Consider the following 13,794-nt stretch of genomic DNA (forward strand, 5'->3'; position numbering starts at 1 on the left):
GGCCTTTGGTGACTCGGTTGGGTGACTTAGGATCCATTCCGAACTGGCTCCATTGAATTTTCTTTAACTTTTGTAAAAAAAATAAATAGAAAAAAAGACAAACGGCGAATGAAAATCGGCGAAAAATGACAAAAAACGAAAACGACAGATTTCAACCAAAAACGAAGACAAAAGGGAGAATATGCTTTTCGCCGGCTGTTTTTACTCTGGCAACGGTGCCGCCGTCGATTTCCGACGAATTTCGCCGGCATTTAAAACACTGGTTTTTATCACCTATTCCAAATAGAAAATAATAATAATAATAATAATAATAATAATAATAATAATAATAATAATAATAATAATAATAATAATAATACGCTCAATAAGAGCGACGGAGGAGAGAGAGAGAGAGAGAGAGAGAGAGAGAGAGAGAGAGAGAGAGAGAGGAAGAGAACAAGCAAATCTCGAGCGAGAAAGGAAGTAGAAGAAGACCGAAGTCCATATCAAGGTAAAGTCACGAATGAAATAGAATTTGAAATTTATGAGTATAAGTATTCATAAGGTCATGATGATAGTTTAAGTATACATGTTTAACAAAAAACATGTATAAACATAATACATAAATAACTTATATTATATACATATTCCCAAAATAACACATATTATATATATGTTATACATATAACATTTGTCATATATATTGTACACGTATATCACGTATATATATGTTCCATAAATTAATAGATTCGAACTCACCTTATTAATACATAATGACGTAATAATTATATAATAATAATATATAAAATTGCATTTTAAAAAAATAAATATACTCCACATCATTTTTGTTTTCTTTGGATTTAAATCCAAGTGAAGTGCTAGAGAAGACTCTTTAATATCACACATTCTACATCTCTTAAAATTAAAATTTCAAATCTAGGTATGAAATTTTTAAATCGTTACTAGCTTGGATTTTAGGGGTTTCACACCTTAATGAACCCATTTTGTGCGAGGGAGTAGGGAACGTGAAAAAGAGAGAACGTGAGATCCTAACAATTAGGGATTTTGAACAATAAATTAATTTTTTATTTCAAAACTAAATTTAACAAGCTAATTAATAAGGGTAATGAAGGTATAAATTATTTGCCACGCCAATTTATTGACTATTTATTTAATATTTTTTAAACTTTGGTTATATCAAAATTTCCACGTTTGAAATGGCTTTAGTTGTTGATAAAACTCTATTTTGAATCCTATGTGGTTACTTCTTTTTTTTTTTAAATAGATTTTTTTGACATAAATTGGTATAAATTAGTGAGGAAAATATTTAGATAGTTAAACAAATTTAATAAATAAAAAAAATTACGTATAGCGACGTGAAACTTGTAATGAAATCTAAAATCCACAAACCCTGCCACATATTTAAAAGTGTGTACAAGAACTAAATGATTATTTACAACTTAAAATTAATTTTTTCATAAGGAATCCGAAGTTAACCATTTTCTTTTTAGAGCTATTCGGAATTATAAATTGTTTTCGCTAATTATTTGATGAATTTATAAAAAATAAACTATACGAAATAATTACTTGAAACTAATTTAATAGAAAAGAAGTCAATTTATGTATTCTTTAGCAAAATTTTGTGACAATATCTATAAATCTTTTGGCAACGCATATACATGTTATCTACTTTGTGTAAAAAAGTATTAGTTGGTGTAAAAAAGTTATAGACACATAATATTTGCGTGTTTTTATAAGTTTTGGCTATTTCATTCGGTTTAGACAAAATTGACTATTTTATAAATAAATTAGTTTCAAATAGCTATTTATCTGGAAGAATTAAATGAGTTTTGATTGAATTGATATGATTTTTTTTAAAAAAATTAATGTAATAAGAATTTTGGTTCACTAGTAATAATTTAGTTGATATTGATTAAAATTATTTCTTATCAAATTATGCAAATCATTTCTTATAATTACCAAGTGTATCCGAATAAATTATAAGGTTACCATGATATTTATTTTAGTAATTAAAAAAGTTGCAAAAAAATTCAAATTTTTTTTATTAGTTGTTATTGATGCTCCATTCGTTGAATGATTCAACTCAATTATTTTGATCGCGAGACGGCTCAATATATACATAGCAATTTAGCTTTGGATACTTCTTCTAATCAAATTATCTTCACTAATTTTTGTATAAGATGTGAACGTTGGTTGCCCATGACTCTTTCGATGGCATTGAGTACGACTCTAGATAAGATGTGAGAGATATGTACACTGATTATGTTTTGAGTGAATACGTATAAAATGTGGATTTGTGCCTGGCGCTTACATCATTAAAGTAGATTGGTGTTGTTTGAATTGTTAATATTGATCATTTGTGTGCTCAAGTACAAGTTTCAATGGTTTTGTTGTTTGAATTGTTAATATTGATCATTTGTGTGCTCAAGTACAAGTTTCAATGGTTTCACTTAGGGTGAGTTCTAACTCGAAGTTTACTACGCCGCCTGGAAATAGTTGATATTGCTTCCGCTTTTGATGGATATGAAGATGTGTAATGAGACTCATCCCGTACAATAATATGTATTCAATAGTTCAACTAGTGTACTTATAACACTAAATACAAATTTTTGAGCTTATTTTAAGCTACCATTATAAACGAGTATCAAATTATGGTTAAGCATACTAAACTAAGAACCTTGATCGTCTATTATAATGTGCAGGTCTAAATTAGAAGTGAAACAATATAAAATATGCGTAGGCCAAAAAACTATCGTACCTTCAATTGAAGAGCTACGTACATAGAATGAAAGGAGACCGTGATCGCTGCATTCCCAAAAATAAGGCTCGTCTCATACAACTTTGAGATTGAAGAAAAGTGAAGTCAAGACTTCCAAGGTCAAAAGGCAGTGTGACGTCGGAGAATCTAGCATTAAAATCACAAACTACCACAACCACAATCCAAAGTTTAATGATCACTTGTAGTAAGTCTTCCACTAAGAAAAAGAAATGTTAAGAAAGGTAATGCATCACTACAACAAACGCTGTAATCGATGACGACATTTATCATAAAAATTGTAGAGATGTCGATGACGTACGCTTATAGTTGCATATGCTTCATCCTTATTTATATCTTCATGCACTACAACAAATAGAACCATTACCGACGATTTTTATCGTCGGTAATAACCTCATAATCGTCGCTAAATCTATTAAGCGACGATTTTAGCGACGATTATTATCGTTGCTAAATGTCCGTGCCTAAATACATTTACCGACGAAATAATCGTCGCTAAATATTTACCGATGAGATTAGCGACGATAATGTCGTTCCTAAATGTTTAGACGAAGAGTTTTTTTTTTTAATTTTGTGAAATATATTTAGGGACGATTTAATCGTCGCTAATTCGCGCGGGAAAATTTCGCGGGCGAATTAACGACGATAAAGTCGTCGCTAATAACCTCACTTTTTTTTAATAATTAGAGTCGTCGCTAATTAATAATTTTTTAATTTTTTTTTCGTTTTTGAAATTATTAATTTTTTTCGTCGTTAATTATTAATTTTTTTTAATGAAAAATCAAATAAAAACCAAATTATATTATCGAAATAAACTTATATATAAAATTTGGTTACGATTTCGATGATCGAGAAATATGTAAATAATAATCTACTATACACAAAATATCTAATAAAACACTAGTCGCGACCTTTGCTTCGTCGTCCCGCCGCTCGTTTTCCCCCTCCTCGACGTGAAACGCTCTTCTGTTGGCGCTGAAACTTTGCAAGCTGCGGCGGAATAATGTGCTCATTAGTAGACTGACTTGTACCGCCGGGCGTCGTCTGCTGGCTAGCGTCGGGAGTCCTCTGCTGGCCGCCCGTCGGAGTGTAGACGCCAGGCGTCGGAGTGTGGACGCTGACCGTCGGAGTCTGCTGGCTGTGGGTCGATGGAACCTGCTGCGAACTCTGCGGAAATTGGGGCATAAACGAGCTGAGGTTGAGGCCGGGCACCTGACTCTGTATTGCCTCGGAGAACGAGGCGAGGGTCGACGTGAACACCTCCTGCGAGATATATCCTGGTTGCGATGTCCCAGCCTCCGAACCGTAGACTTCGGCGACTTCAGCCGCCATCCGTGCTCCCTGTGGCACCAAACGTCCGACGCCGGTCAAGTGATCAGTCCGCGAACCCATAATATCGCGGATCGCCTGCTGCTCTAAGACAGAAATATCAACGTCCGCTCCTTGTTGCTCAGCCTCCGCTCGCAACGTGTTGAACCTATCGACCAGTCGATCCTGATATAAAAAACTAGTTAGTATATAATAATCGAAAAACAAGACAAAATAAATGTAAACTTACATAACGTGCGGAGGCTTCAGGAGTCAGCCATTCGGACTTGTCGGACTGATGTTGGCTCTTGTAGTTCGCAAACAAGCTCTCGAAAGCGCCTGTCTCGGCGCTCTTCTGCATGTAAACAAAATTTCAAGTGTTAGATAGTTTTAACGATTTCGCAATAATTCGGGAGACGGGATAAGTAGTCATCCCCGCCTCCGCTGCCTCCAGCTCCTGTAGCCGTAGCCATCTGAAATTCAAAACAAACTTTATTTGGTCCTCGATTATCCAATTCCTATTTGGATAACTCATTTTACCTAAAGATTCAACGTTTTAAAATTTAGTAGTTTTCAGATTTTATTTTATAATTTCACGATCCTACCGAAATTTCGGCAGAACCTCCCCTATAAACTTAACAACCCGGCATCAAGCCTTTAACTTTAAAACCTGCATAGAAACATCTTAAAACTAACAATAAATCCAACCTCAATGGTTCGATTATTATAATACATAATCCATACCAACTAATTAATTTCACATTTTTAATCATTTGTAACAAAAATTAAATACAATTTCATTTAATTTCACATAAACTACCTAATCGTTTTTACATAATTTTACCTAATATAAAAATTTATAACTAATTTAAATATTTATACCTAATATAAAAATTTATAACTAATTTAAATATTTATGTAAACAAAACTAATTTAAATATTTATACCTAATATATAAATATTTATAACTAATTATGTAAATATAAATATTTATACTAATGTCATCTTTGATGTATATTGTCAAATTAATAAATTTGTTGTTTTTCTATGAATAATTTATTTGTTGATATTAATTCACCTTTATGAAAGGATAATTTAATCTATATAGTATTCATTGAATCATTAAGTCTTAGAAGCTATATCTGACTTTCGCGAGTGAATTTATAAATTTATCCTATTTATTTTACGTTTGTTCATATTTTTCAGCCCATCGCTGCATCAAAAGTCTTTAAGCAGCCTTGATTTGATTTTTTTATTTTTTTAAAAAAACCAGACGTAACCTTGATTTCTGAGCCGGCCATGGGATTGGATTTGGATGCTTTCCTTCTTTGAGAAACCTTTTTATTTAAACTATCTATCGGAAAAGCTCGGGATGACAACGATGTTGCTATGATTAATGGAAGGCCACTCATTGGAAAAAAATAGTCATATCATTGTGGCAATTAGAATGGAGGTCTATTATAGATCGCCTTACTTTAGTAAGTGCTTAGCCATTAAAGAGGCCTAATGCAAATCAAATCCCCTTTTTTTTTTTTTTTTTTTAAATGAAACTAAAATAAATAGATTTTATTTTAGAGATGTTTGTCCGACAAGCTAAAAAAGTGCGTGATAAGAAAGAAAAAAAAATCAGAACAAGTTTCCCTTTATAATTCACTTTGCTTTAGTTTGTGAAACGAAAAAATCTAAAGAAAAAAAAACAACAACAAATTAGAACGACTTTCGCTTCTTATTTAAGTTACTTTACTTATAGTCTTATACTTTATTCTTATTCTTATCCAAAAAGGTGACGTCGGAATAGTTCTCGTCGTTTTCCTTTCTTACAAAACTGACAAACGAAAGAAAAATATTCACTCTCAAGTCTCTCAACACAGTCATAAGATTCTCTCTCTCTCTCTCTGATAATGGAGAACGTCGACGATGAGGCCAATAAGCAGCAGAACCGACTTAGGTTCTCCCTCGGAAAGCAGTCCTCTCTGAAGCCTGACCGCCACGGCGGAGCCGATGATCTGGCGGCGGCGGCGGAGGCGAGTATGGACCCGAGGATCAGGCTGATGTACCTGGTCAACGAGGGAGACATGGACGGGATCGAGGAAGCTCTCGATTCCGGCACCGAAGTCAACTTCCGCGACGTCGACGGCCGTACGGCGCTCCACGTGGCGGCATGCCAGGGCCTCACCGACGTCGTCCGCCTCCTCCTCCGCCGTGGAGCCGCCGTCGACCCCGAGGACCGCTGGGGAAGCACGGTCTGTTTGTCTGTCTCCATTTGCCCAAACTATTTTTCGACAATGTGTGCATTTCTAGTTATCTTTATGCTTTCTTGCTCTCTCGACTCTCTATGCTGCTTCGTATTTAGTCAAACCCTGCCTGATTAAGAAGTTTGGACTTGGATTTTCTTTTTTTTCTTCTTCTTCTTTAGGGCTATGTTTGTAATCTGGATCTTGTAATGGATATTGAAAATGTCAAGAAACGGAAAATTCGTAGGAAACTGTGAGGGAATATAAATTTTTTTTTTTGGAAATTTGCAGGGAAATAGCAGAGTGAGAGAGTGAAAAGAGAGACGCGCGTGTTCTTAGATTTTCATTTTCTAATTTTTATTTAAAGGAAAATGAAATCTCAATTATGGTTGTATTGTCTTCAAATTTGGTTTTTCTTCCTATTCTCCTTGGTCCAAACAATACAAAAGGAAAATACAATGTATATTCAGTTTCCCCTTAAGATTTTCCAGGTCCGATACATTCCATAGGAGATGAAAATTAATACATTCTCTGTGCTGTTTTTGCTGTGTAATGTAATATGATCGGATTTTGTTACACTCCAAATCTTGAACTAAGATGAACAGGCGTCAGACTTCTTGAATATATTGGAAGTGTGTTGAGTGGTGTGGTAGTATGAATAGGAGCCTTAAATGATTTGGCCGTTATAAGGAAATAGGTCGTAATTTCAAGGTTATTGACTTTTTTTTGGTGGGTTGATTGAATGTTGAATATCTGATCATCAGACTTCAACTTCTTGTGGTTTTAAACCTAATTTGACTCTTAATCGGCTTGTTCAACAGCCTCTTGCAGATGCAGTGTTTTACAAGAATCAGGATGTGATCAAAATTTTAGAGGAACACGGTGCAAAGCCTACGGTAGGGCTTGGTTTTGACACAGTTTCCTGTTCTTTTGGTGGTCTCAGATGGACACTCTCGTGGTTTTTTTTTTTATATAATTTTTTTTTTACCAGTTTTCAAAGTTTATTATATATTTTGATTATACATTTTCACAACTATTAGGTGGCCCCCATGCATGTTGAAAATGGAGGGGAAGTCCCAGAGTATGAGATTGATCCCAAGCAGCTCGATTTTTCTAACAGCGTTGACATTACAAAGGTGAGGGACCACTCTCTTGTTCGCTAGTCAACTTGGGTTATCTTATCCGTATCTGGTTGTTTTAATATAAATGAGGACACGTCCCATTGTCTATTCTCTTTTATAGTGTAGTGTTTTGTTCAATTTAACATTTAGTGAATAATCGAGCGAGACATCTAGATTCGGCATTGTTGCCCGGCATTCATTTTATGAACTTTTCAGCTAATGATTTAGTTTTTGAAAGTCAAAACCTGCTAAATTCGTAAATATATGAAATTTTCAATGAAATTGGGAAGTTTCTGCCTTGATGAAGTTTCTCATGCAATTTACGTGTAAACATGGAATGTATTAGGACATGTTACTTTGCAAAAATAAAATGTATTAGGACATGTTGCTATGATTATGCAATGGATTTGCTTTTCATTTTTGTAACATGGAATATATTTATTAGGGAACCTTTCAAATAGCATCATGGCGTGGTATTCAAGTTGCCGTTAAAAGGCTTGGGAAGGAAGTATTCACCGACGAGGATAAAGTGTGAGTAGGTTTCACTCTGCTAATGTTGACCCGATACTTTCTGCTTTCTTAGATTTTGTTTTTAAAGTAATACACGATATGAAATTAGATTTTCAACGTTTCTTTTGGCTGGAGTTGATACAAAACAGAAGGGCATTTAGGGACGAGCTCGCTTTACTTCAAAAGCTACGTCATCCAAATATTGTCCAATTTTTAGGTGCTGTAACACAAAGCAGTCCGCTGATGATTGTGACCGAATATCTATCAAAGGTTTGTCTATCTTTCTACTTAGAGAAAATATTTCTGTACCTTGATGCGCTTCTGCATCATCATCTTTTACTGCTACTTAGCACAATACTTGAATTTGAATAACAATCTTTTTATAAACTGCAATTCATGTAGAGAAAGCAAGTTTTAGTTTTGACTTTGGAATTAATTAGTTTGTTCAATAATTTTGTAAGATTTATCTTGCTTTCTAAAAAAATCGTTCTCTAAGGTATCCGCGATGTTGTCTTTTCTTTGTATTGATTTTTTTATGAAATAATTATATGCTAAAAGAAAATTGATTGTAAAACCACCATAACTTTGTGTAAATGCCACTATTCCTCCTCCTGTAGCAGAATGTTTTTTTTAGATATATAGCCGTTTTTTATCAGAACTTTATCCTAGTGTTCCTTTAAAATTTTTACTTTTATTAACAGTTGAAAAATACTCTTGACCACATTCATGCTCTAGTTTTAACATTTGATTATCACATCTGCAGGGAGACTTTCGTGCATATCTTAAAAGAAAGAATGCTTTAAAGCCAGCAGTCGCATTGAAGTTTGCCCTAGACATTGCTAGGTCAGTCAACTAGTGGTTGCTTCCTGACATGTGTTTTAAATAAGATCTTGTCCCTTCGTAGTTAATTATTTGTGGTTACTTTCAGTCTGTGCTTTGTAAAACATTTTGCACATGAACTTCAAAGGTTGTGGTTACTTTCCGTCTGTGTTCTGTATAACATCTTGCGTATGCACTTCAAAGTTAGCCTCACACCATAGAGCATTCGGTCAGAAGTGGAAAGCATTTTCTCTTCGGTCATTGGTCCCAATGAGCGATCAATATTCTTATTGCTAGGATTTATAATGTAAGCGAATGAACTATTTGCACAGACTTTCTCTTACCCCATTTCTACACCCTCTATATCGCAGGGGAATGAACTATTTGCATGAACATAAACCTGAGGCCATTATTCATCGGGATCTTGAGCCTTCGTACGTTCTCTCTCTCTCTCTCTCGTATATGAATGCATTGTTTCAAAATATAATATAAATCTTCTCTCCTGAAGCAATTATTAAGCTGTTGGTGTCTTCCAAGAGCGAGAGCTGCAGGAGTAATGTAAAATAGAATAGTAACACAGTTTCAGGATACACGAGGTCTATAGCAATTTCTGTATGGCTAGTTAATCAGTGTATATTAAAGTTTTTGAACTACAATTTCTATCACCTCGTATATAAAATCAGAACCTGTTGGTTCGTTCAACAAGTTATGTGGGAATAGTATAAGAAACAGAATCTGAGGTGGGTAAGAAAACTAAATGGGTAAGTTCAGCAGACATTTGCATAATTGTCTCAATTGGGTAGTCTTCATATCATATTGCTGGCTAGCATGTCTTATCATCATCTAGATGGTAAAATCTGTTGACAGTTTTCTTAATTGTTCATGAGTAAGATAACAGAAATTTGTTGCGGGATGATTCCGGGCATCTAAAAGTTGCAGACTTTGGCGTGAGCAAGATACTAAAAGTTGCAAAAACAATTAGAGAAGACAGACCTGTTAATTGTGAAGATGAGTCTTGTAAGTACTTCTTTCGTAGCTGATTTCACATAGAAAAATGGGATCCAACTTGGGATTGGCTTAAGCTGATAAGGACAATGTGTAGTAATGCTGCTTTAAAGCTACAAAATCAGTCCCTAACAGAGATTTACATGCACTCAAGTGCTTTTTCCAACTGAAGTTAACACATGGAATTAATTGGTTCCCGATTTTGATTTCATAGCCTTGGGCGTGGCTACATTGAATGTGGAGTCACCCCAACTTTGATTTTAGTGTTGTAGTCTTCCTATCGGTGCTCAAATATCAATCATTGACTTGACCAATTCTCTCAAGCAGGGCGGTACGCCGCTCCTGAAGTCTACAAAAACGAAGAATATGATACCAAAGTGGATGTCTTTTCCTTTGCCTTGATTTTGCATGAGGTAACACTTTCTCTGTGTGCTTTTTTTTACACTACTGATTTACTGCCTATTGGCATTTTGCAGTTAATATAAATCATGTCACATGCTTTTAAACTTCTAGATATTTTTGTAAGTGAAAGTTCTTTACTTGGCTAAAATGCTTACAGATCATACTTGCTCTATACTGTAGATGATTGAGGGCAGCGTACCATTTTTCTCAAAGCCGGTAAAAGATGTTCCTAAACTATATGCAGCAAATGAGCGCCCGCCTTTTAACGCTCTGCCAAAGTACTATGCACACGGGTTAAAGGAGTAAGTTCTTAGAGGATATTTGATAGCTCTTATTATTGGTTTCAGTACTTCAACCATTAGGAGTTTCTGCGTTTTTTACTTCTACATGATGCCATGGGTCTAAGGATTATGATCCCGCAAGTGCTACAAAGCATGCATTTTAAACGTGGATTATGTTTAATATCCCAAGGACCTAAATGCTCTGAACCAGATGACGGTACTAATTTCGATTTGGGGTGCCCTGTGATGTTAATGAAGGGTGGTGTAAATTTTTCACGCAGGTTAATTATTGATTGTTGGAATCACAAACCATTGAACAGACCAACATTCGGGCAAATAATTATAAGATTGGAGAACATTGATGCCCAATTTTCTCGGAGACGGTCATGGATGGTGAGCCTCATTGGCTATCCGTATCTCGCACTTGCCTTTTCTTGTCTCTCTCTAAGTACTGTTGCCTATCTTCGCTGAGACGCTTTTTTACCAATTGCAACCTTGTATTTTTTTTGTTTTTTTTTGTTTACAGGTTATCAAGCCGCTTAGATGCTTTCGCAGGTTTGATGCTCTTCTGCACCGGCATCACTCTGACTGGAGCACTCGTTCCCGCTCTCGCTCTGCCAGATGACCATCGTCTTGATGATTTTCGTGTGATGAACTTATCTTTTTTGGCTTGAGATTTTTAGTTGTTGTATAGAGGGAATTTATTTTTTTTGTACATCCAACATAAATTGTCAGTTTTCAAATGGTCTTTGCCAAGTTTTCGAATCCCTCTATTCAGAACTGCCCACGACATTATTTTTGTAATGTAAGCCCCTCGTGTTCTCGTTCACGCTTGTTTATTTATTCAATCATTTATCAATTTGTTTTTCTCAATTCTTTTTTTTTTTTTCATTGCTGGACATATAAATGAAAACAACATTTGCCATAACGTGTTGCTCAACGCAAAGAAACTTTTCAGACAAGTACTCTGCAAAAAAACCACGAGACAGCCTATTCTTTTTGGCGCGATGAAAGATACTCGGACAACGAAAAATGGAATTGCAGTCCTCTATAGCCCTTCATTGAGGCCAAATTATCGTAAAACCGCACAACCTTAGGGTGGGCCTTGATTTTGGAGGGATTGAAGCCCGAGAGGTAAAGTCCTTCCGAGCTTCGGACCCGGGAAAGCGCGACATAGACCATCCCGAACCCAAAGGCCTTGGAGAGATCAGTGGAGGCAGAGTCGAGGGTCATCCCTTGGCACTTGTGGACGCTCACGGACCACGAGAGCGCGAGCGGGATTTGCAGCCTCTCCGCTACGACCCTGTTCCCGCTCTCCACGACCCAACTCTTGGGCCCGATCGCCATCGTCGACCCGTGATCGAACCGCACCACGGGCACGAGCCCCTCCGGACACACCGCCGTGGGCCCCGCGGCGGCCCGGAACCCGACGACGGTGCCCGTGGACCCGTTGACGAGGCTCCTTTTCGTGCTCAAGTTCTTGATCAGCATGACTCTGGCGCCCTCGCAGAGCGCGATCTCGTCCGCCGATATCCCTTTCTCGAGCTCCCTCACCCACGGGTCGCGCCCGGAGTCGAACGCCCTGAACGAAACGGTCTCCTTGTTCAACCTTTTGAGCATCTCCTCGTTGACCCTCGTCACGTCCGCGTTCCTCGGGTACAGCTCGACCGCCGAGACCCCCGGGGCGGGCCCCACGCGGGTCCTCCGCCTCAGGATCTCGATCCCCGCGGGGCCGATCGCGCCCCTCCTGACCCCGTGGAGGAGCTTCACGAAATCCGGGTCCGTCTGCCTGTAGACCCTCTCGAGCTCGACTTGGAGAGCGAAGCTCGAGCCCCAACACTCGGCCTCGAAGGCGAACTCTTTCTCGTCCGTCGAGACGTCCCTCCCGTAGACCGGTGGGAGCTGGAAGAAGTCTCCCCCGGCCACGAGCTGAATCCCTCCCCAGGGCCGGTCCGATCGCCGGACCGCCCTCGCGATCCCCTCGAGGATCTCGAAGAGCTCGCCGTCGACCATGCTGATCTCGTCTATCAGCAAAGCCTTGGCCTTGACCCACCTCTTCGCGGCCCTCTTGTTCAGCGGGACCGATCTCAGGTAGTCGTCCCTCGCGCCCATCGGCTTCGGGTACCCGAGACCCGCGAAGGAGTAGAGAGTCTGTCCCCTCAGAGAGCACGCCGCGATGCCCGTCGTCGCCGTCGCGAAAACCTCCGTGGGTTTGTACCGCTTCCTCAGAAGCTTGATGATGTGGTTGAGGAGGAGGGTTTTCCCGGTCCCCGCGGCGCCGGAGATGAACACGGATTTCCCTTCTTCCACGCCCGAGATGACCCGTTTCTGCTGCTCGCTCCACTCGGTCTTGTCTTCTTCGGCTTCTTCGTCGTCCTTGGCTCGCTTCGCGCGGACTTTTGTTCGCCCAATCGGGTTGCCGCGGAATCTCCTCTCAGACACCCTAATTGTCATCACTTTCACACTTCTAATGCCTAACAACCTTGTACTTGTACCCAACATTTCTCTTTCCTCTCTGTGAGATGCCTTATAAACGGGTCTTCTTGGTTATACATATACTGTATGTACCTACCCACATGCCCGTTTCCTTTCTGTTTCTGATACATGAAACTTGAGCAATTAGAAGCAATGGTGAATCATGAAATGGCAGTAGAAACAAGTTTCTTAAACTCGTACGGTCGTACCGTGTGAACTATCAAATAATGATTTTTGGTTTCTGATACATGAAAGAAAAGAGCTGAAAACTAATGGAAAACTTTTTTCTTTCCTTCCCATTTTTCGCTACAATGGTGAAACATAAAGTCGCATTAAAAGCAGAGATTTTTTTTAGCTCGTACCGTGTACAGTATCAACTGTGTTCTTCTATAGCTCAGCGCTTCACTTGTTCAAGCCAAGCTCTTATAATTTTCTAATTGTTCCAAAGTCTTTGAGGGTTCTTCTCTCCATCGGAACAATAGGTTCGTTGTTACTTAACTTGTTGAAGAGGAAGAGCCACCAGAAATTCAAGCTCTCGTGACCGAGGTTTTTCTCGGATACTGTATGGTCTATGGTGTTTGTCTTTTTTTTTTTTTTTTTTTTTTTTTTTCTTTTTTTTTTTGAGGGACATTGTTTTGTTTGTCGTCTTGTACCTTCAAATTCAATACTGCAACTTAGATTGGGCCGAATATGACCCGAAGGACGGAGTTTGATAAATGGGCTTTCATTAGGCCTGATATAATGTCTCAATCAAAGTCCCACTAAAACGGTGCCTGAAATATTGGGATAATTTCAAAAACTATGATCATATAATTTTTTTTTTTTTTATATACCAAAATCTATTAATTGTTACTAATTCCAAA

At 37.8% G+C, this 13,794-nt stretch overlaps 2 protein-coding genes across 4 annotated transcripts; one reads left to right on the forward strand and one right to left on the reverse strand.

Moving 5' to 3' along the window:
- Window positions 1–5,767: 5,767 nt before the first annotated feature.
- Window positions 5,768–11,329, forward strand: LOC149407076 (Integrin-linked protein kinase family). 3 transcript variants are annotated; one of them, XM_089610877.1, is made up of 12 exons: window positions 5,779–6,327; window positions 7,140–7,214; window positions 7,359–7,454; window positions 7,885–7,970; window positions 8,099–8,219; window positions 8,713–8,792; window positions 9,140–9,202; window positions 9,667–9,785; window positions 10,101–10,186; window positions 10,356–10,477; window positions 10,738–10,849; window positions 10,983–11,329. In XM_089610877.1, the coding sequence occupies exons 1-12, from the start codon at window positions 5,986–5,988 to the stop codon at window positions 11,079–11,081; spliced, it is 1,401 nt and encodes a 466-aa protein (XP_089467003.1). In that variant the 5' UTR covers window positions 5,779–5,985; the 3' UTR covers window positions 11,082–11,329. The 3 variants fall into 3 exon arrangements, with proteins under 3 accessions (XP_089467011.1, XP_089467007.1, XP_089467003.1); XM_089610885.1 differs by lacking the exons at window positions 10,738–10,849; window positions 10,983–11,329 and having other exon boundaries at window positions 5,768–6,327; window positions 10,333–10,470; XM_089610881.1 differs by lacking the exons at window positions 10,738–10,849; window positions 10,983–11,329 and having other exon boundaries at window positions 5,772–6,327; window positions 10,356–10,481.
- LOC149407077 (ATP-dependent DNA helicase PIF1-like) lies at window positions 11,297–13,546 on the reverse strand. The gene is made up of 2 exons (XM_089610866.1): window positions 13,294–13,546; window positions 11,297–13,053 (listed from the first exon to the last, which is right to left on the reverse strand). Exon 2 carries the CDS (start codon window positions 12,956–12,958, stop codon window positions 11,447–11,449), a length of 1,512 nt encoding a protein of 503 aa, XP_089466992.1. The 5' UTR covers window positions 12,959–13,053; window positions 13,294–13,546; the 3' UTR covers window positions 11,297–11,446.
- Between the last annotated feature and the right edge of the window lie 248 nt (window positions 13,547–13,794).

The sequence above is a fragment of the Urtica dioica genome, chromosome 1 (genome assembly GCF_054948205.1).
Source record: "Urtica dioica subsp. dioica isolate 48M chromosome 1, U.dioica_male_clone48M_v1_H2, whole genome shotgun sequence".
In the NCBI taxonomy this organism is placed as follows: Eukaryota; Viridiplantae; Streptophyta; class Magnoliopsida; order Rosales; family Urticaceae; genus Urtica; species Urtica dioica.

Bases quoted from the DNA above. Each gene is read 5' to 3' on its own strand.
- LOC149407076 (XM_089610877.1), top strand. From the start codon at position 5,986: ATGGAGAACGTCGACGATGAGGCCAATAAGCAGCAGAACCGACTTAGG. The intron at 8,793-9,139 runs GTCAGTCAACTA...TCTATATCGCAG, and splicing joins TTTGCCCTAGACATTGCTAG to GGGAATGAACTATTTGCATG. The intron at 9,786-10,100 runs GTAAGTACTTCT...TCTCTCAAGCAG, and splicing joins TAATTGTGAAGATGAGTCTT to GGCGGTACGCCGCTCCTGAA.
- LOC149407077 (XM_089610866.1), bottom strand. From the start codon at position 12,958: ATGTTGGGTACAAGTACAAGGTTGTTAGGCATTAGAAGTGTGAAAGTG.